This window comes from Python bivittatus, unplaced genomic scaffold (assembly GCF_059951505.1).
Source record: "Python bivittatus isolate LINGU-HERP-01145 unplaced genomic scaffold, Pbiv_v1 ctg000700_np1212, whole genome shotgun sequence".
Lineage (NCBI taxonomy): Eukaryota > Metazoa > Chordata > Lepidosauria > Squamata > Pythonidae > Python > Python bivittatus.
The window spans coordinates 62943430-62970161 of record NW_028277098.1 but is presented as its reverse complement, the minus strand read 5'-3'; the positions used below and the strand labels follow the sequence as shown (position 1 = coordinate 62970161).

Sequence of the window (26732 nt, the reverse complement as noted above, 5' to 3'; positions counted from 1 at the left end):
CAGTCAAAGTTTACGTTCTGTGAAAAAGTTGATCTCCAAAAATGTTACTGGGCAAAAGCATCCAGTGGTTTCTGAAGTCAATGAAAAGTAAAATCTAGAAAATTAGAGGAAACAAAAATAGACTTTTTCAAAATGTTACATGCATTGAATAGTGAAAAATTAATTAGATTTCAAAAGTGTATCTAATGTAGCTCAAAGTATATTTTTAAAAAAATATCTGGTCTCAAAGTTGATGCTGAGTGTATATAAATAGTAAACTCTCCTTCAGTCCAAGATGGGAGAGTCCCTGCATCTTTATTTGGCAAAAGTAGGGCAGTGGTTTCCCAGTTTGGCTGCAGCACTGGCCTTTCCTTGTGCCTGTGGCATTCCACCAAGTACTAACTAGGTCGGTCACTACAGCTTGAGTCCAGACAAGGCTGACCAGCAGCTGCTCCCGGCTGCAACTGCTAGAACTACACGAAAGAATAATTGGCAGGGTCTCTGCAAGACCGTTGTAAACGCCGCTCTCCTGAGCCCAATTCTTTGAGAGAACGGCGGGGCACTTTCAAACCATAGAAACGGTTGTTAGTCCTCAGTCAAGAAAGGACCACTCCCAACTGCCATCGGTGAGACGAACTGAGACTCTCCTCCCCCGCGAACTACCAAACCAAGCGTCCCGTGGCGCCGAGAACTAAACAGCTCCGTCAATGATTGGCTAGAAGCCGCGCCTGCCTGTCAAAGTTCCCAAAGCGGCTGGCCCAGGGCGCAGTAAAATGACGACCTTCCGCGCTCGGCTGCGAGGGGTCTTGTGCGGGGCTGGCTTGGGACTCTGCGGGGTCGCGCTGGTCCTGCTGGTGGTGATGCTCCTCCGAACCTATGGGACACGACCTTCCGGCCCGGCAACAGGGCTGCGGGCAGAGCGGCAGCGGCGCGCGTTGGCTGCCTTCAGTCCCCGGGAGCTGCAAGAACTCAAGGAGGTGCTGCAAGGTAAAAAGGAAGAAAAGGCAACGATGGAATCGGGCGTAAAAGCAGTCATTGATTCAGAGTGAATATTTCTGTCTCTGATTTTAATAGGGAGTTAGCGCTGGTGGCTTGAGAGAGCAAAATCAGAGCCTTGTCTGCAGTTGGCGACTAGACTCTTTAGCTGCTGTCAGACTAAATTAGTGTTTTCCTCTGTTCCTGGCTTAAATGGTTTGCTACAGTAGGTGGAACTCCTGTCCTGGAGCAGCTGCTTATGACAGAATGGCTGCAGCTGCTGCTGTTATTGCAACTCCTGCTTTCCAATACCTTTTCACAATCAGTTTGCATAAAATGACTCAATAACATGAGAGGCTTGGAGGCCCTAAGCTGTATGACGTTGAATAAGGTCACTCTTGGTGTTCTTTCCTCCAGGTTGCCCTTCTGTATAGTTCTGTCTCCATACAACCTACGGGAATTCAGTTTGTAGACACAAATATATCAGAAAAGGCACTGTTCAAACGATGTGGTCTGTTATAAAATGCAGGCTTTGCACCCTGCAGGACTCGGGGAAGTCTTTGTGGATGGATTGGTTCCCCCTCCTCCCTCCTGCCTCATGTTAGGTGGAGTGGGGAAGCTGTTTTCCCAGGCAGTAACAGGTGCCGTCCTGTCACTAAGTAACTCCTAGTCTTAGGAGTTGAGCTGTCCTTTGATCTTTTGCCCCAGAAGCTGACGCTGTAGTCGCTCATGCCCTTAATGCCTTGCAGAGGCTTTAATGTAATGCTCTCTATTTAGGCTGCTGACATAGTGATGAAACATAGCCATGACATCGCAATGTACTTCCCTCCCCCATCAGGATGCAAGAGAGTGTGTTTGCACAGTGCCTTTGCCGCACGCGTGCCATCATTTTGCCATTGCTAGGGCTAGCTGCAATCCACTATAACTGCCACCTACTTGGAAACTACAGTTGGTACAAAATGCAGTGTCCTGTTTGCTAAGTGGCCAGATCCAGTTTAGCAGAGTGACAGCTGTTTTACAGGAACTGCACTAATTTCTGGCAAGTTTCCAGATACAATTCAAAATGCTGGTCACTACCTATGAAGGCTTTTGTGGCTTGGATCCCCAATTTCTGTGGGATCATCATTTGCTCCACATTGAATCTTCCTGCTTGATTTCCATCTTCCCATGAGATTTCATGGAAATCTCCTTTCCATGGCTGCCCCAACCCTATGGAACTATTTTACCCCAATCTAGGAAGGCCCCAAATATTTCAGAAGCTGGTGAAAACCCTTCTTTTGTCTCAGGCCTTTGGAGAGAAGAGCAATAAGAGGATGGCTGTTACTTGCTGTACAGTCTCTGACAACTACTGTATGCTTTATACTGGTGTGTTTTACTATGTTCTGTGGATTTTTGAAGTATTTTAAAATCATTTTACACTTGATGGGTTTTTTAAAATATGTTTTTGTTATTTTATTGTGAGCTGTTCAGAGTCTATGATATTGAAGGGTCAGAAGAAGGGGGTTAATCCTCCTCCCCCCCCGGTTCCTATGTGGAACTAAGGCCATACCAACACCAGTTTGAAGAGGAATGAGCCCAACCACCCACTGTTGGGGCAGCTGATAAGGGGGGGTGGGGAGATAACATGCTGGAACGCTTGCAAGAGGGCCCACGACCTGGAAAACAGGATGTGTGAAATTTAGATATAGGCTTAAAGCAGCTTGCACCATATGGAAAGGAGAAGAATGTAGATAACGACAGGGTGATGTCTGTTTAACCACAGCCTGCAGGGACACGATCGCCTTTAAAATGACACATAAGTAGAACCCCCAAATATGGATAACTGTAAATAAGAGCAAGGGGCTTTAGAGTAGGGTAGTAGGAGATGTAAACTAAGGCAGGACAACTGGAAGTTGTATTTGACGTACCTGATAGGTTGTGAACTCCATAGTACCTGACCAATGAAGAGCTGGGGAGGGAATTTGGGAAGTATAAAGATTGTGACCAAATTGTGTTCGGGACTCTTGCTGCCTTACAGGCTGGAGTCCTTTTGTTCTGGTACCTTAATAAAAGCAACCCTTTATTCTGCACCTCGTGTTTGGATGTCTTTTGGCTTCGGCACCAAGATCAGACTCGTTTTGTGGCGAAACAATATGAATGGCAACAAACTGGATTCTCATCCCTCATGCTGTGCAGACAGAATCTCTCTGTAGGATTTATGCACAGACAACTTTGTGCATTTCTGGAATGTGCCCCCAACTAAATGTACAAAGCTGTGCATGGCAGTTGTTCACTATTATCACAAAAGTCCTGCCAATGTCCTCTTGTAACTGACATTAGGGTTAGTCAACCCACTGATAATACTTCCTTATATAATTGGATCTTTCAAGCATTTTAATGGGTGTAGTAGTTCATCTGTTTGTGTTACTCTTCTGAAATACTGCCTGAGCATTTTTAAAAACTCTTTATGTTTTACATAAGGTGCTGTTAGAATGAAAACAGTTTCCTTCTCACCAGATGATCAGAATATAACAGCCCTGGCAGAATTCAAGCCCTATATTTATAAAGGTATTTAAATTTAAATTCTTGCTTTTATTAGTGACAAAGCTGTTGCATAGAAAATCTAATTATTGTATTGCTTTTTTATCTTGATAGAACTGAAGTACCAAACTGAAAAAATCTGATTCATTATTTAATAAAATGTAATTGACAAAAATGTGGTTGGTTATAGTTGGTTAATCAGCTGAAGAAAATATGGATTTTTCAAAAATGAATATATATGTATTTTTACAATAATTTAATATTGTTTCTCAATTGGATGTAATATTCTGGGATAAATTACACAGAAGATCCACAGAAAGGGTACAATATGAATTTCACAGGGAGAATATTCCCAGTTTAATATCAATGTAAGTAGGAAAAATGAGATCCCTTCCAATCAGTGGTTGGCTACAGACATTGTACTAAGTTACGACTAGCTTTAACTATCCTTTGTTGAACACACAATGCTAAGCCACAAGCTATGGATTCTAACTCAATATTTAACCTGTATGTCACACAAAACATAACATTTTAAGCCAAACAAACCATGTGACGCCCAAGTGTGATGCATTAACAAGACAGTGTAGGCAGCACTGAAAATAATGGATTAATGATATGACTCTATAAAAGGCAGTTTCCTGTGTTCTTAAAAGTTATAGGATACCATTTTTTAAAAAAATTACTTTCGGGTCTGCCTGAAGAAGTTTTGAGATGGAAATGTTAACACAGATATGTGCTTGTAGCTTTACATATTCTTAGAAAAGAAAAACGCCATGTATTACTTAGAAATTAAGCCCCATTTAGTTCAATACAGCTTGTCCCTTACAACCTAAAACTCATGGGGTGAACCAGAAAGTACAAGGTTCTAAAATCAATTCAACTAAAAAAATTAATAAGGTGGCTTTAAATAAGCCACTTTCTCTCAGGCATGGAGAAACCACATGGCATCAAATCTGCTTAGGAAATAAATTGGTTCCCTGTTGTTTAATCAGTGATTTTAGGTTCTTTCCTTTGCACCAGATTCCCGTTTCCTCCTGTTGTGATGGCAAAATATTGTGCAAACTTCCAACTGCAACACAAGGATGATACTTTAGGTTTATTTTAGATTATTGCAATTACTGTAATAAAGTAGGAATAGACCTTTGAGCACCCAATGGTTGCTATATATATTCAGAGTAAGATAATAAATGCTGATGCAGGAACAATGTAACTAGAAAGACTGGTGTACTGCAAAAACAGGTCCTATTGTGGTCACATAGGGAATATTGCTGAGTTTGTTTGGAAAAGACTGAGGTATGCTTGTTTTTTTCCAATGGATAAAAGAGGGAAAAGAAAGCATAATTTCAGAGTGCTCATTCTTATATATATTATTTGCTTAAAATCTGTCCATCCCCAGACAGAAAGACAAAGAGTAAATAATTCCTTTCTTCCACACTTCAGTTAATCATTTTCTCAAATATATCAGCCACTATTCATTTATATGAAAGAACACATTCATTAAAATCTTGGCTTCTTTATCCAACACATATAGTAATCTCAAAATCAAATCCAGTCCTGGCTAACTTTGTTCAATTCTCTTTCCTGAAGCTTTTCCTAGAGTGTTTTCTACCTCATTCATTCAACATGAAATTATTGGAGATTACAGCCACCTATTCACCATCCAGGGATCTAACCCTCAATTACAGCCCTATATGCTGATTGCACATATAGATGTAGTCCCAGCTTCCCCTGATGGATGGGATGTCAGTGATCCTTTTTCTGCTGAGGAACGTGATGGATTTATATATGGAAGAGGAACACTGGATAATAAAAACTCAGCTATGGTATATAAATTTATCTCCTTTTGGTTGTATGCAGAAACACTATGAGTTCCAGGTGTCTATGAAATTTTATGTACCATATTAATGATAAGTCATGTCTTTTCATTTCACAGTGTGGGAAGATGGTAGTCAGTTTTCCTTCTATATGCTAAAATTTTTAAAAGCATCTTATTGGTTTTAGAATTGCATTTGGCTGAGTTTCTTAGATACATGTTCTGCTTCAGCATCAGTTGTGATTGCTCCTCCTGGAAAACAAACTGAGAAGGTGGAAATTACAGTGGCTTTTCCTGTTTTCACTGAACAAATGACTCTATTTTTTTCCAGAATAAATTAAATTGATGTTTGTAATGGGAATACTGGTCACGCATGCCATCTTGAGAGGAAAAAGTGGTTGCTGACCTGAAGATAAAATGGGAAAGTAGTGAAAGGGGGTCAAAGGATATGCCCCTTGCCTCTTTTATTTGTTTGTTTGGGATTTTATGGTGGAATTAAGCCAGTTGGAGGTTAAAGGCACTGAATTCTTTCATTTCCCCATGAAAATTAGTGGCAAATTGTGCCTCCATTTGAATAGTGTGATCTTGGAAGAGTGCAAAAGTGGAGCTGGGGCCACATGCGAACTACAGGTTTCCTACCTCTTTTTTAATCAGTTTTGCTCAGTTGGCTGGTTACAACATTCTGGGTGACCACAGTAACTAAAACAGCCTTTCTGACAGTTATGGAAACCAATAGACTCATGGTTGACATGGATATAATGAGTGCTGAGCCCCTCATGATAAGGAATGACAACACTACCCTACCTCAGAAAGGAAAGCTGGAGGGATGGGTGGGCAGTATAACAGTAGAATTCTTATTTTGTCCCAATAGCCTTTAGGTAGGCTTGTTCAAGCAACCAAGCAAGATGGGCTATCTGATTAATAGCACATTAATCAGATAGACCATTAGGCCATTATAACAACATATCTAATAGGTCTGCTGGTGTACAGAAAACTACTGATAACAGATATCTCTTCTGAGAAGCATAAAATATTGCTTTAGTCCCAAGATTAAGAATGCAGTGTTGTGTTGGTAAGCCTTAAACGGTAACATTTGCCACCAAATTGACATTTCTTTAATGTGACAGAAAGGAGAAATGATTAAATACATGATGAAACTAAGTATATTTAATTTAAACCAAATATAGTTTTTGTCTTAGCTCAGTTCACTTTTGGAGTATTGTTCCTGGCTTGCCGCCAAAGGCAATTATAGCTGTTGGCCCCAAACAGATTGTGCTGCCCTGCTCTGATTCTAACAAAGCACTGTTTATTGCATGATTGAGTCAGTTGTCTTGGGGGATTATCAGAAATGGTGGGCAGGACACATACAGCATTTTAAAAATATAGAAAAGAAGAAGAAATCCACACACAGTCTTTGGGACATTAATTTATCCTCTTCAATGAAAAGGGAGAGAGACTGCGTATAGAGAGGTGTGATATAGAGAGTAACCTAGGACATGCTCTCACTTGCACCTAAAATGGCACAAACATGGGAACCTTTTTTCTGGGGTATTCCCGTTATGATGTTACCTTCACCTCATCTCCAGTCCATGACTGAAACAGGCTTAACTGGTCTTTGAGCAGCATTTTCCTCCTTATTCCAACACCACCCCAGGGCAGCCTCAAGGAGTATAAAATCAGCTAGGCTTCACCACCTATTACCTTGGAAGGAAGCCAGGCGGCTCCATTAACTGGGGACAGAAGCAACAGAAGTTGGATAGGGATCAGCAATAGGGACAGTAAATTTCTTGCCAGAATATATTTCATTTATATTTATTTACATTTATTTGCTGCCCAACTCCAGGGGACTCACTGTATTATGCCTACTCAGGGAGAGGTGGATAGTACTATATAATTCTATAATGGTAAAAAGCCTTTAGTGGATAAAGTTGAGGTCTCTGTATGAGCTCTGCTTCCTGGTAGCCTAATTCTTGCTAATCGCCATATGCAATACAATTGACTGTGTAACTAAGTAAAATTGTTAATATTTTCTTTCTGACCCTCAGGGCATTCTACACGCTCTAGAGTTTTTACTGAGACGAAATTACAGGCCACAAAGGTCTTTCTATATAGGCCTTGGGCACGACGAAGAGGTATTATTTATTTCTTTTTAAACTTGCAACTTCTCCCATGTTTTCATTATTTACTTTGGAGTTACAAGCCATCCCCAAAAGCTGAATGGTAGATTCCAAGTAAATTGGCTTTTTAAAAATTCTGTTGACCTGAATATCTTTAATGTATGTTGTCCTAATAGAGTGGAGGGTGATTGCCCATTGATCAGGTTTAGGTAGTATAGGAATATTTTGTTTTGCTGAATGGGGAATATATAAACATTGAATGTTTTTAAATATTACATTTGGTACCCTAACTTAAATCTCCCATTTAAAAAATGCTTTTAATGATAAACCAGGCATTATCTCCAGTTAGGATTTAGATATGTGAAGAGGTATACTGAAAGTTATAGGTTTGTTATCAGAGACTAAATCTTTTTACTTGTAATACTGAAGAAGTTATTGTGAACATAAGTATTTTAGAATTATGGTTACTATAATTATAGCATTTGTAGTTATAGTAATTGTTCATATTTATATTTACATTTGAATTGAGGATTTGGTACAGTAGCTACATAAATGAGATTATGTAAAATCTATTTAGTGGTTTGGGGCATAATTAGTAAATCACTTACAGCCTTGAATAGAAGTTTGCTGAATAACAGTTGCCTTCTTTTGAAGCACTAGCCAATGGCTTGACTTAGAAAGACGATATTCTAATTCCCTTTTAGGTGGATGGTAAAAAAGGAGCAATGAAGATTGTGGCTGAGCTGCAATCTAGAGGAGTACAACTTTCTTTTGTGCTTGATGAAGGAAGCTTCATTTTTAATGGAGTCATATCTAGAAAAGAGAAACCAATAGCTGTGTAAGTAAAGAAATACAAGTATTTGTTACAATAAATGCAGTTCTTTGCCTTTTTAAACAACCAAGAGTTGGAACCCATGCCTTACAATTCACAAATAATTGAAACTGCAATCTACCAGTTGTACCTTGACTGTATTTTGTCCACCTTTGCTCTGGAATGATCAACGTATGTATGTTGTACCTTGTATTTCCATATCTTGTAAATAACAGATTAATCTCAGCTATGTGAATGCCTGATTTTGAATATCCAGACTTTGGCTTCTGCTGTTCTTACAAGATTGTAGTAGCTAGGGCAACATGGCATTCTGTAATATCAGGTAGGTGAGGGTTTGCCCTGGACTGCCAGAGGGCATTAGTAGAAATTCTTGCTGCCCTGCACAGCAGGCTGGTAATCTGACTACAGAGTAAATTGAATGATGCATAAGCAAAGCGAAAAAGGTCTACATAGAATCAGCCAGAAAGCAGCAAAAGTCAGACCTAACTTCTTGTTTATTCAGTTTGAAGATAATGAACAGTCCTGCTGTATTGCATCTAGAAATTCATTAATGGTTTTTCCCCCTACTTATCAGAATAGCTATCACAGAAAAGGGTGCACTTAATATAAATCTCAGTGTAACATCTTCACCTGGCCATTCTTCTGCACCCCCTAAGAGGACCAGCATTGGTATTCTTTCTGAAGCATTATACAAGTAAGTGTTTGTCTTGGGAACATATTATCATTACAATTCTATGTATGTCTAATGGAAAAAGATAATTTGGGGTTACTGCAACAGTTCCCAGTAAAGCATGTAAAGCATAGTAGTCTAAGGTCCTACACTAAATATCTGCACTAATTACAGGTTAGTAATGTAGTAATCACTACTACAAGTCATGAATGGTTGTAGTAGAATTCTATATCCTGGTAGTTTTTAGATAAGATGGTATACAACTCCTATAATGATGAATGTTGTAGTTCAACACAGCTGGAAGGGGGAAGTCATGGTTGTAGAGTTATGAAATAAGTGGTATCAATCCATTCTGTTCTATTGTGTTATTTTCTAGAATCAATCATGATAATTTGCAAGGCTAGTGATGTATCTAAGTCATTGGTGCCCAATGACTCTGTGTCATCAAGACGTTACTAGCAAAGAAAGCTTAATTTTGTTTTGTCTCCTTACTTTTACTTGTACAGTACTTCTCATTTTCCTTCCTATCATTCCCCTGCCCCCCCCCCCAATCATTTCAACATAGGGAATAGGAGAAAATATGAACAAGAATAAGAGGCAAATTCTTTCTATGAAAAATCTTTTAGCCTTCATTGGCAACTAAGGTGGTTGCCTATTATACTGTGCTGCGACTGAGCAAGTAATTAAGCTTAAGAACAATTAACTAAACTAATTGCATATTCTTTCTCTGTTCTCCTTTCTCTTTCAATGTTGTTTCTTCAATAAATTCCATTGTTATTGAATAACTGAGAGTCAAAAGCTATGCATGAACTGCTACAAATAATTAATATAATACATGACCTATGGACTCTTATTTATCTTTTTTATTCCCCTGCTCTGGTGTCTCTCTCTCTCTCTCTCTCTCACTCACTCACTGCAGGAATTTAAATGTCTGGTTGAGAATAGCTTCAACCATAAAACGTGCACTGAACTTTGTATCTTCTGGATTAAGCCTGCTGCCACTTCTATGATAAGGAAACTTGGTTGAATTAATTGATTGATTAAGGGGCAGCAATCCGTCTTACACTGGGAGCAAGTGAGATTTGATCCATACCTCCTGCTTATCCCAGCACCAGGATGAGCCCCCCTCTTTTGTGGAGGGCTGCATACAGATTATAAGGGAACTCTTCGCAGCGTAAATATGATTGAAAGAAGATATTTTCAGAAGGATGAATGATAAAATATCTTCCAGATTCTAAGAGAGATTTTTTTTAAAAAAAACTGTTTTGAAAACATAGTTTGATTTACTGTTTTAAGCAGGAAACTAACATATTTAACAAATTTACAACTTAGAGCAATATATCATCCTAGTCACAAAATAATTCAGTGAAATGCACTTTATTTTGCTTTTTGCATTTGATAGGTTGGAAACGCAGCCCATGCCCAATTTGTTTGGTCGTGGACCTGAAATCAGGATGTTTGAAGAATTGGTACCAGCAGTGAGTATTTAACAGTACATGCCTTCTTCATTTAATTTTCATGAAACACACTGATAATTTTAAGGCATTTTTTTCCCTTGGGAGAATTCCCAAGAGTTGCTATACTGAGCACTCGGCAAACTTGCTTGCTTACTCGCTCGCTCGCTCGCCCGCCCGTCCGTCCATCCATCCATCCATCCATCCATCCATCCATCCATCCATCCATCCATCCATCCATCCATTCATTCAATATAGCCGGCCATCTCAGACCAGAGACTCTGGGCAGCTAACAATAAAAACAGTCAACATTTAAAACAGTAGAAAAAAATTAAATATAAATGCAGCCAAGAGATCTTAACAAAACCATCAGTATCAGCACAACCATGAAACAGGGCCCTTCACACACTCGGGGCCCCAGGCCCGGGCATAAAGCCAGGTCTTCAAGGCCTTCCGAAAAGCCAGAAGGGTTGGGGCCATCCTAATCTCAAGACGGAGGATGTTCCAGAGGTAGGCGTCATAGCAGAAAAGGCACGTCTCCTGGTCCCCGCCAGCCGAAATTCCTTGGCTGACAGGACCCGGAGCATGCCCAACCTGCCAGACCGGATTGGATGGGTGGAAACAACTGGGAAAAGACAGTCCCTAAGGTAACCTGGTCCCAAGCCATGAAGGGCTTTATAGGTGACAACCAGCACCTTGAATTGTGCCCAGAAACACATCAGTAACCAGTGCAGCTCCCGAAGTAGTGGTGTTACATGTGCTGAGTAGCCAACATGATTTACAACCCGGGCAGCTGCATTCTGTACCAGCTGAAGCTTCTGAATGCTCTTCAAGGGCAGCCCCATGTAGAGTGTATTGCAATAGTCCAAACAGGAGATCATGAGGGCATGGGTGACAGTGATTAGAGCCTGCTGGTCCAGGAATGGGCGCAACTGATGTACAACCTGAAGGTGTGCAAAGGCCCTCTTAGCCATGGCTGCCACCTGCTCTTCCAGCAGGAGCCGTGAGTCCAAGAGGACCCCCAGATTGTGCACCAGGCCTGTCTGGGACAGAGCCACCCCATCCAGAACCAAAGACGGAAGAACCTTGGTACTGGGAGGCCCAGACACCCAAACCACTCAGTCTTGCTTGGGTTGAGTTGAAGCCCATTGCGCCCCATCCAGGCTCCTACAGCCTCCAGGCACTGAGATAGGGCATTCATGGCACCACTCAGACAGCCCGGGAAGGAGATATAAAGCTAAAGCCTACTGATGATACCTCACCCAAACTGTCGGATCCCCTCACCTAGCAGTCTCATGTAGATGTTAACATGAGGGGTGAGAGAACTGAGCCCTGTGGCACCCCACACAGTAGGGGCCGTGGACTGACCTCTCCCCTCCTACCAACACAACTGGAACCAACCCCGGAGGAAGGAGGAGAACCAGCACACACAGTGCTGCCCACCCCCAACTCCTGAAGCCAGTCCAGAAGGATACCATGATTGATGGTACTGAAGGCCACCGAGAGGTCAAGAAGAGCAAGGATGGAAGCACTGCCCCTATCCCGCTCCTGCCAGAGGTCATCCAAGAGCATGGTCAATGCCATTCTCAGTCCCATATCCTGGCCTGAATCCTGACTGAAAAGGGTCCAGATAATCCGCTTCATCCAGAGCCCTTTGAAGCTGCCGTGTGACCACTTTTTCAACAACCTTCCTTAAAAAGGGAGGTTGGAGACTGGATGAAAACTATCCAGATTAGTTGGGTTGAACAATGGCCCCTTGAGGAGGGGGTGTACCACTGCCTCCTTAATAGCTGGCAGGACCACCCCATCCCTCAAAGAGGAATTCACCACCACCCAGACCCAATTATGTGTCCTCTCCCGGACAGCCTCGACCAGCCAGGAGGGGCACGGACCTAACACAGAAGTGGCTGAACTAACAGCTACAAGAACCTTGTCCGCTTCCTCAGGTTCAATGGGCTCGAACTCCTCTCAGATAACCATGCAAGACTTAGCCCCCGTAGCCCCTACTGGCCTTGTATCAAGGCTGGAATTCAACGCAGAGCGGATGTGAGTGACTTTACCTGCCAGATGTTCAGCATATTCCTCACAATGGCCCTGAAGGTAGACCCCCAAACAGGGCCAGTGGGCAGCTATCTGCAGATGCAATAAGGGCAGAGAAATAATTATGTTTCGCCACCCTTACCACCACAAGATAGGGTCTGATAGCGGCTCTAGCTCATGTTCAGTCATCTTCACTCCCCTTCTTCCGCCAGCAGCACTCTAGGCATCTCTGAGCCCTCTTAAGCTTCCTCAGCTCTTCTGTATACCGCGGAGAGCTACAGGAGCCATGGGCACAGAGAGGCAGCTGAGGCGCGATCTGATCCAAAGCCATGGCCATTCTCTTGTTCTGTGCGGCCACCAAGGCTTTGGTCAGTCTGTGCAGCAGACTTCCCGGAACAACCCCAAGCTCCCTCTGAAACCCAGTTGAGTCCATCAGTCACCTGGAGTGGGTGACTAATAGGCCCCATCTCCCTGCAGAGGAGGGTGGTGCCAGAGAACTGGAGGCTCACCAGGAAGTGATCTGACCATGACGGGAGAAACTGTGATGGACTGGAATGAAGGAAGGGGGGTGAAAACGGTGCTCTCGTCTCCAGAGCAACGCTCTGGAGATAAGCAGAGAAAGCTGGCGCATCCCTAAACATTCCAGAAGATAGTGAATAGCTGTGCCTGGGAACTAGTGGTGAGTCTGAAAAGACTGATGTCAGGCCTAGCCCAAAGAACTCCTGGAGACCATGCAGGTTCAATCAGCAAGGTTTATTAGCCAGCGCCTGTTTACAGAAATCTTCTCAGACTGACCACTAGTTCCCAGGCACAGCTATTCACTATCTTCTGGAATGTTTAGGGATGCGCCAGCTTTCTCCGCTTATCTCCAGAGCGTTGCTCTGGAGACGAGAGCACCGTTTTCACCCCCCTTCCTCTATTCCAATCCATCACAGAAACCAATACCTCCCCCAATTTCAGAACACTCTGCCACTGCTCTGACAGAAAAAACAGGTCAGGCGAATGACCACTATTATGTGTCAGGCCCTGGATGACTTGGGATAGGCCCATGGCTGTCATGGTGGCCATAAACTCCTGGGTTACCTCTGACCCCACCTCCAAGGAAGACCATAAGCCTGGGGAACTCCACCACCAACCCACCTATGGAGTCAAGGAGCTCAGGCAGGGAGGTTACTATGCAGCAGGGAGGCTGGTACAGTAGCAACAGCCCCAACTGATCCCTCTTAGAGCCCAACTTAACAAATAGGGTCTTGCACCCGGCAATCGAAGGAGCAGCACCCCTGAATGCCTCCCAAGTATCTCGGATGACCACCACCATCCCACCACCCCTACCCTGGGGTCTTGGCTGGTGCCACACCCAGAAACCAGCTGGGCGCATCTCAGAAAAGGGAACTTCCCCCTCCTCTCCCAGCCAGGTCTCCATAATACCTGCCAGGTCAGCTTTCTCCTCCATGATCAAATCATGAAGGAGGATGGCCTTATACAAACCGACCTGGCATTCAGTAGCAGCAGCTGACAGCCCATTGATTTTTAGTGATAATGACTCTGGGTGGCATAATCATACAATACAAATTAGAAAAAAACCAATCACCAGAAGAAAGACAGCTATTAAAAGACAATCAAAGATGCCACCCACTTTAGCCCAAGGCCTGGGGAAACAGCCAGGTTTTCATTGCTCTTTTGAACATAGCCAGGGTGGCAGCCAGATGTATCTTGGAGGGGGATGTTCTTCCAGAGGGCAGGTGTTGCTGCCCCAGAGAAGGCATGCTTCCTAGGTCTCATCAGGTGGCACTGATTAATGGATGAGACGTGGAGCATGCCTGATCCATGCCTGATCATACAGGATGGGCAGAAACTATGGAGGACAGATGGCTCCCCAGATAGCCAGGCCCTACGCCACGAAGGGCTTTATAGATAATAACCAGAATCTTGGCTTGCACCTAGTAGCCTAATTTGTTACACATTATTCCCTTTGTTCTATAGGCTGATTTTCCATTTTTGTTTCTATGTCATGTAAAAAAAAAAAAATTGTATCTTGGCTTTCCTCTCAAATAAAGCAAGTCCTCAAAACAGATTACAATTTATAGAACCCCATAAAAATAATCCTCTAAGCCCACTGCCTCCTATAGCAAGGATGAACTGGATTGTGCCTTGTATATTTAGCAACTACATACTTATAACAGCAGATAAATATATCAGAGGAAAGTCTTATCTGAGGATACACCTGCTGATGTGTATATATTCTCTTCCCATCCCCAATCCCTTGCTATTCAGTTGAGCTTCCCACTCAATATCGTCATGGCAAATCTGTGGTTCTTCGCATCTCTTGTTGGCAGGTAAGAAAGAAGATGCTTCACCACTTTCCTTCCTTGAAACCTGCGTGCATAAATTAATTAGGAGATGGTGGCAGTATTCAGCTTCTCTGTAGTATTCTCTCTTACTGCTTTTCTCCTCCCTGCTTAAAACTGTTCTTCTATTTTGAGAAGTTGCCAGACAACAAAGAATCTCAATTAAGACATTCTTGCTTCAGCTGCATTGATCTTTTATCAAATACTGAAAAGGCAATTATGTGAGTGTTAATAGGATGCTATCACATCTGCTCGTGGGAGGAGTATCTGGCGAAATGTTATTCAGTGATTTCACAAACTGCAGGACAAAATATCTGTGCCCTGAACAGTTACAAATCTAACATTTGTGAGATAAAAGAGAGCAGAGGAAGTAGAAGGAGGCTGAGTCAGGGTAAATAAATGAAAAATATACAGGAAGCTACAAGCAAGCTTCTTAATGGGATTATATAGAATTCAGGTGACTCTTCTTCCTTCTCCTTTTTGTATCAACTGTTTTGGCCCACTAGTCATTTCTGTTGTATAATCAGAAATGCCTGTTTGGGTTTATAAAACACCATATGGTTTGGGATCAGAATACCAGAAGATTCAGAGTTTGTTTTCCTACATGGTCCTGCCCAAGATCTTCCACTTTTATTGTCTGTCTATGTATTTATAAAGTGGCAAAGTGCAAGAGGTGATGGTTTCTGTCACGGTGCCACAATTGTAGAATTCATTTCCCTGGGATGTCATACTTGCTTGCATTCAAGATTGCATTAAAACTATTTTTCCTAATCATTTCAGACTTTCTTAATTATTTTGGCTGCTGTAATGCATAATATTACTATTCTTTCTTTGTATTTTTTTAGTATTTTAGAATACAACACTTGTATTTCTTTAGAGATAAAAAAACAGGATTTAAATTACTTTAAATAAATATACATTTATTTCAGAGAATTTATCTACAGCATGTACTACTGCTGTTTGATGGCTTGGCAAGGAGATTACCATTGTCACCTGCTTTGGGGTTTGCTTTAATACCAGTAAATCAGCATTCCTATACTGGAGATTTTTTTTAGCTGTAAAAGTAAAAGGCTTCTAAAGATTCATTTTTAACTAATATGCAATTATTGTGGGGGCAGGGAGAAATAGCATTAATCCAAGCAGTATTAAGTAGGTGCTCATGAAAAATTGCATTGCCACACTTCATGCAGAAATCAGAAAAATATGGAAGGGGAAACTGGAGTATCTCCACAGAATAAGTCATTTATTTGTGGGGGAAAAAATACATGTACTTCTATTAATATAAAGCATTGCTGTTATTTTGCAGAATACAGAAAGTTATATTGGTTTAATGTTGATACCAAAGAACCTTTTGCCTTTTAAATCTTTATGCAGGTTTCTTGAGCAAAATCCTACCACTAATCCTCTTGTTCGGACCACCACCGCAATCAGCATGTTTCACGCAGGAATAAAGGTACAACTGGAAAACACTAGGCTTGGAAAAGTTGCAATAAAGCTGAAGGGGATAATCAGTGGCCCCAATCCCTCTTTTTTTGTAACCTACAGAGACCAATATTTGATAGCAAACCAAACACGAACATGATTTCCCACCATTTTTGTCAGAAAACAAAACAAGTATATATGCCAATGGAGATGCTTAACATACTTAAAACCAGCAAAAAAATCCTCCACTTCCACCAACTTTTCTGATGTTCATTATTGTCCTTCTTGCAAAAATAATGATTTATAAAAGTGTGGCCAATGACCATCCCTCTCTGCCATAAAATGTTAGTACCTACTAAATGACTTCTAAAAATTTTGTATTTTTTCCTAATAATTTTTATCCCAAGCTGAGAATTTGTGAATATGGAAAGGAGACATTGCGTGTTTCCTTGAGTCCTAAAATATGTCCCTGCATGATGTAAAGCCCAGGAAAGCTGTTGCATACTTTATATAGCCCTGGTTTATCACTGAGTGTATGTGCCATGTCTGTTCTGAGTGTTTTTGTGTTTTCACCTCTGTGTGTGTGTATACACACACCCATATGTACATGTTATACAATGTTTTGGATTTAAAGGGAAAAAGAAGCTTTGAAGCAGGTGGAGGTGCTTTTGTAGCATCTATTTGGCATCTGTAAACCAAACGCATCTTTTCCCAAGATCACCCTACGGTTGCATAATCCCAGAAAATAAAATGAAGCTGCTGTACTTCCACACCCCTACATACTCCAAAACACCTCTTGTCCGTCAAAATCACTGCACAGTCCTAATACACACACATGTATACATAACATGCACGTGTTTACAAGTAGCTCTTGTATATATAAAACCATCAAATGTGAATATCACAATAAACAAACTTTAGTGTATGTCTGAGAAATGTAAGCTTGTTGAACAGTGGAAGTGGTTTGTTAGTTTGATGAGTGTTTGTGTGTGTGTGTGCACACATATAGATATAGATAAAGTTATAGGTATAGATAGACAATAGAATACCAGAGAAGATACAGTGTTTTATTACTTAGTAATATGGCTAGTGTGGTAGTTAAACAGCGACACCAGCTGGTAGAACTGGGTTTTGGTTACCAGTTACCCAAATTACAGATTCACATCTCTAAATGCTGCTCTGTCCCAGTCAAGTGTGAAGTGGGGATGTGTCTCTCTGTGACTTAAATTACAAAAGAGCTAAATTCATAATACAGTTGCTTTACTTCCAGATAGTTCACTCATGATAAAAGAGTCCTAAAGAGAAAAGAATAGGGTGGGAGGGATGAACTGTTGTGAAGTATGGTTCAGCAATCACCACCTTGGCTATATTTCAAATTGGATCTCCCATCCACCTTTTTATCCGTGTTTAGGGTTGACCCATTATTTAAGAACATGGGTCTGCTGTTGTCACATATAGTAGACATATGTGCCCAGTGTAAATTTGTACTGATATAGGGGATGAATTGGCAGCATTTTTTTTCTCTAAAGACGGACCCACATTTTCCTGTGCAAGGGAGAAAGAAGCAAGTCATAAATGTAATTTGTTCTGAATATGTCTGTCACTGGGCACGCATGAGTTAAGGGCAAGCACCGCTGGGTCTACCTACTACTATTCTGCAGAAGCAGGCTGCTCACTGCCACCTGGCATAGCATGTGGCTGCATCTTTTTCAAGTGCTTGTATGTACAGCTTTTGCTGTAGAAAAAAAGGCAGACCTTTGCTCAGCATTAGTACAGTGGCATAGGAGAGAGACAGGAACAATGGCCTTCAGAAGAGTAAAAGCAAGCAAGTCCTTCTGTAAGCCACATTTGCAAGTCTTCTTTAAACTTAATGAGATGCCACAGACAAGCCAAGAACTATGTTATGGCTTCAGGTGGAACTGGTTCGAGTTGCTGGCACAGATCTGAAATTCATTGGTGCTTGAAGATAATTCTATCCTTGTTCAGATCTCCTTTTTTCCCTCTCTCCTCCTTTCTAGACAAATGTTATTCCACCGAGAGCCAGTGCCTCAGTGAATTTCCGCATCCACCCATCACAAACCATTGATGAGGTAGTATAATGAAGTACACTGGGGTCTTATGTGCCTTTTCTGTTTTAATCTTAGAATTTGTCATAATTCAGGCCTAGGTTTATAGAGTTTGACGTCTAGTTTTACCTGAGAACACATTAAACAGGTTACCTGATTTAAATATACTGTTCTACTCTCCCTCTCTAAGCTGCTTTGACCTGCTCTGATATAACCTGGGGCTGATCCTGTTATTAAAACCTGTTTCTTGTAGTCCAGGTGCTAGCTGGCTACCAGGCCACAGTACTGGCATTCTCTGGTTGTTACTGCAGGGGGAGATTGTGTATAATTGGCAGTGAGCTATAGATCATATTCTCTTTTCCACCTTAGCACCATGTAGGATTCCCTTACCACCTACATCTTCCCTAGCTTGCAGTCCTAATTTGTGGTTCCTGAATGATTCTGCTGTTGGGAAACCTGCTCCCTGCTTGAGCAAAGTAGAATTCTGTATCCAGAAGCATCATAGGACCTGAGCATTTCCAGGGCCCCTTTTCCAGCCTCTCTCATTCCCTGAGAGCAGCTTTTATTTAGAACAGTTTTTATACAATGTACTTCCCACTATGATATTAAGGAGGGAACAAATACTCTTTAATAGCTCAATATTACAACACATGCTTTGAAGGCAAAAGGCCCTACATTCAGTCCCTGAAATCTCTGGTTTGATTTTCTGCAAGCTTGGAAAGACACACCAATCAGAGAAAGCAATACTGAACTAGATGAAACTGTGGTCTCAGCTGGAATCAGGTTGCACCCCTGCTTGGCTGCCTGCCTGCATCAGTCAGTGGAGCACCAACACGTCTATCTGTTATGTATGATAAATTGTGTATGTGTCTGTAAGACAAGAAGATAGTTAAATGCTTGATGTTGTATCTCCCTTTTTCCTTTGCTTTTGTGGTAGGGGAAGGCTACTAAGGAACATTTTCTCCTATTTGTGAACAAAAATACGACTTGAAATAATGCTTAGGCCAGATACTAAGATGACAAAGAACAGTTTCTTTACCATTCTGCCTGACTGCTGTGTTCTGTTATATATTTCTGTATTTAGTACGACGAGTGATTTAAATGTTGGAAATGTATGTGAATTAAAGAGGTCATTAAAATATATATTTTGAGATAAGGACCCAACATTCATTTGCCCAGCAAGAACTTTCAGTTCCTTTGTATAACAGGAAATAGATTTCAACAATGAGATTCTTAAAATATTCCTGTTCTGCCTACATATTTTTATTGGGAGAACTGAAACTGGTTTGAAGAACTAAGAGAGAGTCTGGAACTTGTGCTAATACCATGATGGAAACCATCTTGGCTACACTAGCTTATTTGTTCCTTTGGGTGTATTCTTAGGTAATGAGAATAGTAGAAGAAAAAATTGATGATAAGAGTGTGAAGATAGAAGTGATGAATGCCTTTGATCCATCCCATGTTAGTCCCTGGGACGACCAAACCTTCGGCACACAGGTTTTACACCAGACCATCCTGGATGTTTTCCCAGATGTTGCCATTGTAGCTCCAGGTAGTGGCAAATGCATGACGATGATTGTTTTTCTCTTCTGTTTCCACCCAATCCCAACGTTGTTTCCATTTTTTTCTATGTTCTCTTTTGTTCCTCTGTTCCATTCCAATACATGTGGATACACATTTATACACAGTCACTTCAAATACTATTAATGACTGGAAACAATTACATTTCTTCTTTTGTTTCTTTGATATCTGGGAGTTGCTTTTTTTTTTTTATTACTATCAGCAACTGGTGAACAGTACACTCGCAGTTCATACATTATTTTATTTCAGGATTATGTTGATCGGTGCATTTTTTCCCCTCACTGAGACTATCTCTGCTATTCAGTTGTGTCTTGTAGCTCTAGATTGTTCCACTACAAAACTATGAGTCTTTTTGAGACCTGAAACATTTAATTATTTTCCATATCCTTTGAAAATTCAAGAGAGAATTTTCAAAGCTTGTGATGAAATTTTGGCACGCAGGTCTCAGTGCGAATAAAGGAAACTAGGAATAGTAGTCTGTGATCTTGAAACAGCATTTTTTATTTCAAAACTGTTAACTTTTTAATACTATTTTTTCTATAGGTGTTTGTATTGGAAACACTGATAGTAGACACTACAGCAATCTCACAAAGGCCATTTATCGATTTAACCCAGTGACCTTTAAAGCTGATGATCTTTCAAGGTACAGTACAATGACCATTCTTCTTAGTGAAACACTGGATAAGAAACATGAGTGCTTTCTTACAAAAATAAATGAGACATAGCCATTGAAACCTGACAATGAACACAGTAATTCATAGCCCTGAATTATGTGCATAGCATTTCCTATTAGTCAAATGGTATTAGAGGGAGAATAAGAGCTGATATCTGTCCTCATAAAAAGCAAAATGAAAGTGCAGCATCTTTTCTAGAACTAAACGGTAACTTTTACTCATGATTTATTGTTTGGATTGCAAGTAAACTGGAAATTCACTTCCCATTTAAGAAACTTACTTTTTTCACAAATATATTCATAAACATTTTTTTTATTATAAAATTGCACAAGATGGACATTTGATTAGTTCAACCATACTTCTTGCACATACAGTAAAAGAATCTGAAGTAAGTTTAGATGCCTTAGATTTGTGTATTCAGAGAGATCTTACACAGGTTGATGTCCCCCCCGCCCCACAAAAAATATATGGTTTATACTTTTGTCTTGAAAAATATTATTGAATATCCTACACTTCATGGATATAATGGTGAGAATGAGATGAGAAGTTACAAAGGGCTTCCCATGTTGTCAGTTAGATGAAACAGGAATTCATGGCTTTACAGAATATTTTCCTGTTTATATTTCTGTGTCTGGGTTCATATATTGCACTCAATTGTAATATTTCCTTATTTGGGCTTAATGTGACTCCAGACGTTATAGTTAACTGTGATTTATATATGAACCAGTTCACAGTGGCTTGCTCAATAAGTCATGATTAAAAACACACCACACCTTAAGCCAATGTGTTTGCTGTTTTGGACACTTTTTAAAGGAAAATGGCTCCCTGTAACTTTAGACAGTTTGGCTAATGACATACTGATCTTAGAACAGATAAGTCCAGGAGCAAAAGGGAGAAAATTGGCAAGGCTTAAGGAACTCATTTCACCCCTCAAATTCTTCCCAATCCTGAAATGTTGCCCCTGCCCCATTCCATGGGGCTTTGGAGACCACAAATAGGAAATTCAGGGGCCATACATGAGCCATAGGTTGTGCACTGTTACTATGAACTATGGGTTGCACGGCATGCTAAAATAAAATCAAGCAGGCTCCATTAAGGATTAGGGCAGGGGTTGGGAACCTTTTTGTCTGAGAGAGCCATGAACGCCACATATTTTAAAATGTAATTCCGTGAGAGCCATACAATATGTTTAAAACTAAATACAAGTAAATGTGTGCATTTTATGTAAGACCAACACTTTTAAAGTACAATAAGTCTCTGAATTCTTTTTAATAACATTGTTATGCTGTTGCTAACCAATGATGAATAAAGTACTTCTTACCATTAATGCGACTTCTGGTGCTGCATGGTTTTGCTGATGGCTTTGCAGTCTGGTTAGCTCTAGCTGACTGAGGTGAGGAGGATACCACCCCAGGTAGTGGTCCGTGGGGCAGGGCAGAGGTAATGAAGGCAGGGTAGCCAATTGCGGGTGTAGCTGGTGGGATGGACCCTTACAGGCCGTCAAGAAGGTTAGGCCCAAGCCGGGGGCTCGATTTTCGGCCACTGGTGGAAAATGGCACTGTGCCTGAAATATGTCTCGTACCTCGTTGGGGCCACAAACAGGGGGCCAGCCCAAGATGAGGACTCACCCAACAGAGCAGGGGCAGCAGAAGCAGGATGCAAAGTGGTGCACCCGGATCGCATTCGCGTGGGCCGCCGACGGGAGCTAGGCTGAAGCCGGGGCCTTGATTTGTGGCTGCCTGTGGAGGACGATGCGGCTCCAGGCCCGTTCGGCCGCGGATGCTGCGGGGCAAGGTAGGGTGAGTCCCAAGGATGCCGGATGCAGTTGCGATGCAGAGGAGGGTGTGGCCTGCACTCGGCGGATAGAAGACATGTTCTAAGCCTTACCCCGTTATTTTTTTTATTAAAGATTTGGCAATGAGCCAGATGCAGCCATCAAAAGAGCCACATCTGGCTCGCGAGCCATAGGTTCCCGACCCCTGGATTAGGGTGATGTGTGAACTAGTCCCTGAATTAATTTAGTTTTGTCTCTGAGTATGACTAAATCTGGATCTAAATTTTTGAATATTGTTGCACTATACATATATTTGTAGTATAAAAGTTGTATTTGATACGTATGACTAGACTGAAATTAAATAGCTGTTTTTTTCCCCTTTTAATCAGATTCCATGGGTTGAATGAAAGGATCTCTATGAAAGATTATGCAAAGCAAGTGGAATTTCTCTTCCAACTAATTCAAAATTGTGATTTGAACCAACCCACAGAACCAAATACATACCATCATGAGCTATAGAATAAGAAAGTACAAAGACTTGTGGGAATTCTTAGAAATTTGAATTATTCAAAGCAGCAGTGTTCCATTTTATCCTCAGTTACAGAACTGCATTAATGTATTACAGAGATTTAAAGTAATAACACAACTTAGTTGCACTGCACATTGTTGTGAAACAAATTACTAAACTTAACAATTGACTAAATTACTCTGAACAGTATAAAGAAATTAAGTTTCATACTAAGCTGTACCTCATAGACATTAGAATCTTGATAACTTTAATGCTCTTTGCATGAATTATGTCATTTATGCAATAACATCACAGTGGCTTCTAAAGGAATTAGGTCATTTGTGTGATGACATCTTGACACATCTGATATAATTCACCTCCCATCTCCGCCTCCAGCCAACATCCATGGATGACTTTATTGGACAACAGTAAAGTATTTACATACTGAAGAACTTTTCTGTTATCTTAACTGTATGGAAGGGCAGTTTTGCATAAGAAATGGATTATCCAAAACATCAAGAAACAGACCTTTTGTATCTGCAGATCTGAGGATCACAGAATAACTGGAGCGTCTGGTGCCAAATGTTCAGTATATCACAGAATTATCACTTGAAATGTGACCTATTTCATTATTCTGTTGAATCTCTAAGCTTCACCTCTGCCAGTTGCTTTTCTTATGCTTATTGGTTATTTCATTTTTAGTTTTCTTTTAGCTTCTCTTTTGAGACCATGTTGTTTTAACTGTTTAGCTCAGACAAGACAGATATGAATACCTCCAAGATTGGCAGAGCTATTTCTACTATACAAGCAAAAGCCAAATCACAGGTGATTTATCTCAGGAACAAAAAGTGATTTATCTCAGATCTATATGAAACTAATGGCAGACTTTGGTATTGTTACATTTTGAGAGGGAGCTAATTTACTGAATTTGAATCTATATTAGGGATGGCTAATTAATGTCAAAGCCTCTATTTCTTTGAGAGAAATCTTGTATAGATTCCATGGGTTGAATGAAAGGATCAGGGATGGGATCAGCTTTCATAGCTGGCAAGAGAAGAGCCCCAAGTGTCTGTGTGCTGAGTTGATGGCTGAGCCCAGGTGTCCTTCCAGGACTCTTTTTTCTTCTCTGCCACCCTTTCCCACTGAAAATATCTTTAGTGGCTTCTTTTTGCTCAGCCTAATTGCTAGGGGCACAGATGCGGGGGTGGTGGTGAGAGAGCAGTTTTTGGCAAAATAGCAACCTAGAGTAGCCAAGCAACATCTCTATGCCCTTTGAAGTAGCAATTAGGTTTGGGGGTGGGGGGGGAAGTTCCATTCATGCAATATAGATTTTTTTTGTGGAAGGCATTAAGGAGGAAGGATTGTAAGTTTCACTTAGTCTAATGGTTGATGGCTCTGACTATAATAAGGGGAGGTCATAATTATCTATCTGTCTACTCTCACTTGATTTTTTTAAGGCAGTTTTTTTTTTTGCCTTTAGATTCTTTTATTCTTCAGTGGAGGTATGCTCAGTAGACAGATAATTATATCCAAGGCTTAAATTGAATGCTTGCAAGTTTCAGAGAGTTTGAGTCTTTGGTACTGCTATTGTTGACTGCTACAACCTATTTGACTATAATTAATTGCAAGGTGTTGTAATTCTGGGGTACTTAACTTTTTTTCAGATTGAGGGCTGCACTTGACTTTTGAGTTGAAGCTAGGGCTACATAGAAAATGTAATCAGGCAGTTCTTGGGTTTCTTTTTGTGTTTTATTCAAGTTAGTTTTCTACACTGAAACTGGTTCCTAAAAATGTTGATTCTGTAATTGACTTCAATTGAATGCTACTTTTTAGAAAGTAAGAGGTATTATATATATATATATATATATTAAGTAATATACTAAGCCAAGAAAGCTGAAATTTTCTTCCATGCTTTGTTCCTTGGAGACGTTCATATGCAACTTTAAAGGCATAGTTATATACTCTTCCCTAATATTTATAATAGAGAATATGATTTAGCAAAATCTATAGCACATGACAATAGGGATAGCATAGGATGATGATACTGTGATTCTTACAGACTATATACTTATTAATGTATTTTCACTATGACTTTATCTGGATGTGCTAACTGCTGAGGCTTGAAATACCAGATTTTTCTTCTTGGCAATAAAAAGTAATTGTCTGTGTAGTGCTGTTTCAATATACTCATATAAATCACTGTGGAGTAGTTTTCTATTCCAATGATTTCTCTACGCTATTTCCTTGAAATAATAATTATACAGAAATAAACTTCCACTAGTTGCCAGCCCTCTGTATCCTGAAGTTCTTTTTTTTCACAAAAACTCTTTGATGATTCATGTGTTGGATGCTCTACTCCACCCCCAGACTTCAATGGCTCACTCTTACAGGGCTTGTCAACTCTAAATGTCATTAGTTATGGTATTGAACAGTTAACTTTGTTAACCACTTTTTTGAACATTATGGGATAGTAAGGCACAGTAATGCTCAAATTTATTTTTGAAGGGGTTTTTTTCCCCTCCAAATGGTCAGAAAAAGGCAAAATATCCTTGTTCTTTTCAACAAAAAGTAATGAAGCTATTTGTCTGAAAGCAGCCTCTGGCTTTGTTGACCCTCATTTAACCAATATTTGTTTGGCAGATCTTCTTGATCAGGCTGTACCCTTGCAGGATGAGCAGTGTGTTGTGAAATAAAAACAGGATTTAGACACCATTATGAAGAACATTTGCAAGGAAATGCTTTCAGTGATGAAGATCAATCACACACTCATTTATGTCAACATTTCTGGAAACAGGGAAATGTCCTCAATTATCTTCCAAGATAGCTGGTGATTACCAAAAAAATCATAGAGGAAAGGGACAGTGCAATATTCTTTTTGTTCTGAATGGGTCAGCCCAGAGACAAGGGTGTGATTTTACTGCATGCCTCCGGTATTATATCAGTGGTTTCAAGATCTTCATGCTTTGATTAGGCTATGGCCCCAAATATTTTAAAACTAAAAGAAAGCTGGAATAGAAACAAGGCTGATTTTATACCAATTGCTTCAGTCACATTGTTTATCCATTCAAAAAATACAGCCTCCATTACAATAATATTACATCTAAGTTTCCTCTCTGTGTAGAAAAAGAGTGGTATTTGGCTTCAGATTCAATGCCTCTAAATTAATGGAATCCAAACACACAGGCTCAAATCATACATTCTGACAATCATGATAGGCTGAGTTTGTACTACACCAGTGTTTCTCAGCTTTGGCAACTTAAAGATGTCTGGATTTCAACTCCCAGAATTCCCCAGTCAGCATACTTAAAGTTGTACTACATGCTAAAGAGAAATCAAACATGCCTTGATAGATTCCTGAAAGCTCCCATAACAATTGATTAAATGCCATTTGGGGGGATATGCTGTGGCCTTTCTTTTTCCCAAGCTTTTCTAGATGAAAATGCCATAGTTTTTATAATATACAATCAAGAATTGTAATATTCAAAGTAAAAGTGAACCCTATATTAACGGTACTGACAGATTCTCTTCCCCTGTTTGATTACATCCATGTATACAATTTAGAAAACCTTTAATTTAATGGATAAAAGTGCAAAAGCATTTTTGCTGCCTTATGCCATAGGCCTACTTCACTGTACTGTGCATTTCATCACTCAAGTATGGATTAGTTATTTGTGAACTGAAGTAACATAACAATTAAAGGCAATGAGAACATCTTTGGTTTAAACCTCACGTTCCCCATCAACCTTCACTGAGAGCCAAGGAAGCTACATAATTGTATGGGTGGGGCCCACTGTGTTCCCTTACTCTCTAGTGATTACACAAAGAAGAGCAACAGAGGAGGAAACAAAAGACAAGGGTTAGTGACCAAAGCAGTGGCCACATGGTCCACATGGGTTGGCTACCTGCTGGCATCCAGCAAAGTTGAAACAAAAGATGGTTACATATCTTTGACTAATTCC

At 40.5% G+C, this 26732-nt stretch overlaps 1 protein-coding gene and 1 long non-coding RNA gene across 5 annotated transcripts in view; one reads left to right on the top strand and one right to left on the bottom strand.

Moving 5' to 3' along the window:
- Nucleotides 1-9: 9 nt before the first annotated feature.
- Nucleotides 10-25060, top strand: PM20D1 (peptidase M20 domain containing 1). 2 transcript variants are annotated; one of them, XM_007422149.4, is made up of 13 exons: nucleotides 10-966; nucleotides 3415-3501; nucleotides 5062-5297; nucleotides 7333-7419; nucleotides 8109-8242; nucleotides 8811-8930; nucleotides 10309-10384; nucleotides 14675-14736; nucleotides 16123-16201; nucleotides 18189-18260; nucleotides 19620-19788; nucleotides 20361-20460; nucleotides 22655-25060. In XM_007422149.4, exons 1-13 carry the CDS (start codon nucleotides 753-755, stop codon nucleotides 22782-22784), a joined length of 1566 nt encoding a protein of 521 aa, XP_007422211.1. In that variant the 5' UTR covers nucleotides 10-752; the 3' UTR covers nucleotides 22785-25060. The 2 variants fall into 2 exon arrangements, with proteins under 2 accessions (XP_007422211.1, XP_088010288.1); XM_088154162.1 differs by lacking the exon at nucleotides 8811-8930.
- Nucleotides 813-26732, bottom strand: part of LOC148214231 (uncharacterized) — a 37298-nt gene continuing 11378 nt past the window's right edge. The window contains exons 3-4 of one of the 3 annotated variants that reach the window (XR_015798533.1): nucleotides 8013-8217; nucleotides 813-959 (exon numbers count right to left, since the gene is read on the bottom strand). This is a non-coding gene — a long non-coding RNA (uncharacterized LOC148214231). Of the gene's footprint in view, nucleotides 960-3622; nucleotides 4544-5303; nucleotides 5552-8012; nucleotides 8218-26732 lie in introns of those variants that run through there. The other 2 variants (XR_015798534.1, XR_015798535.1) reach the window with 2 other exon arrangements.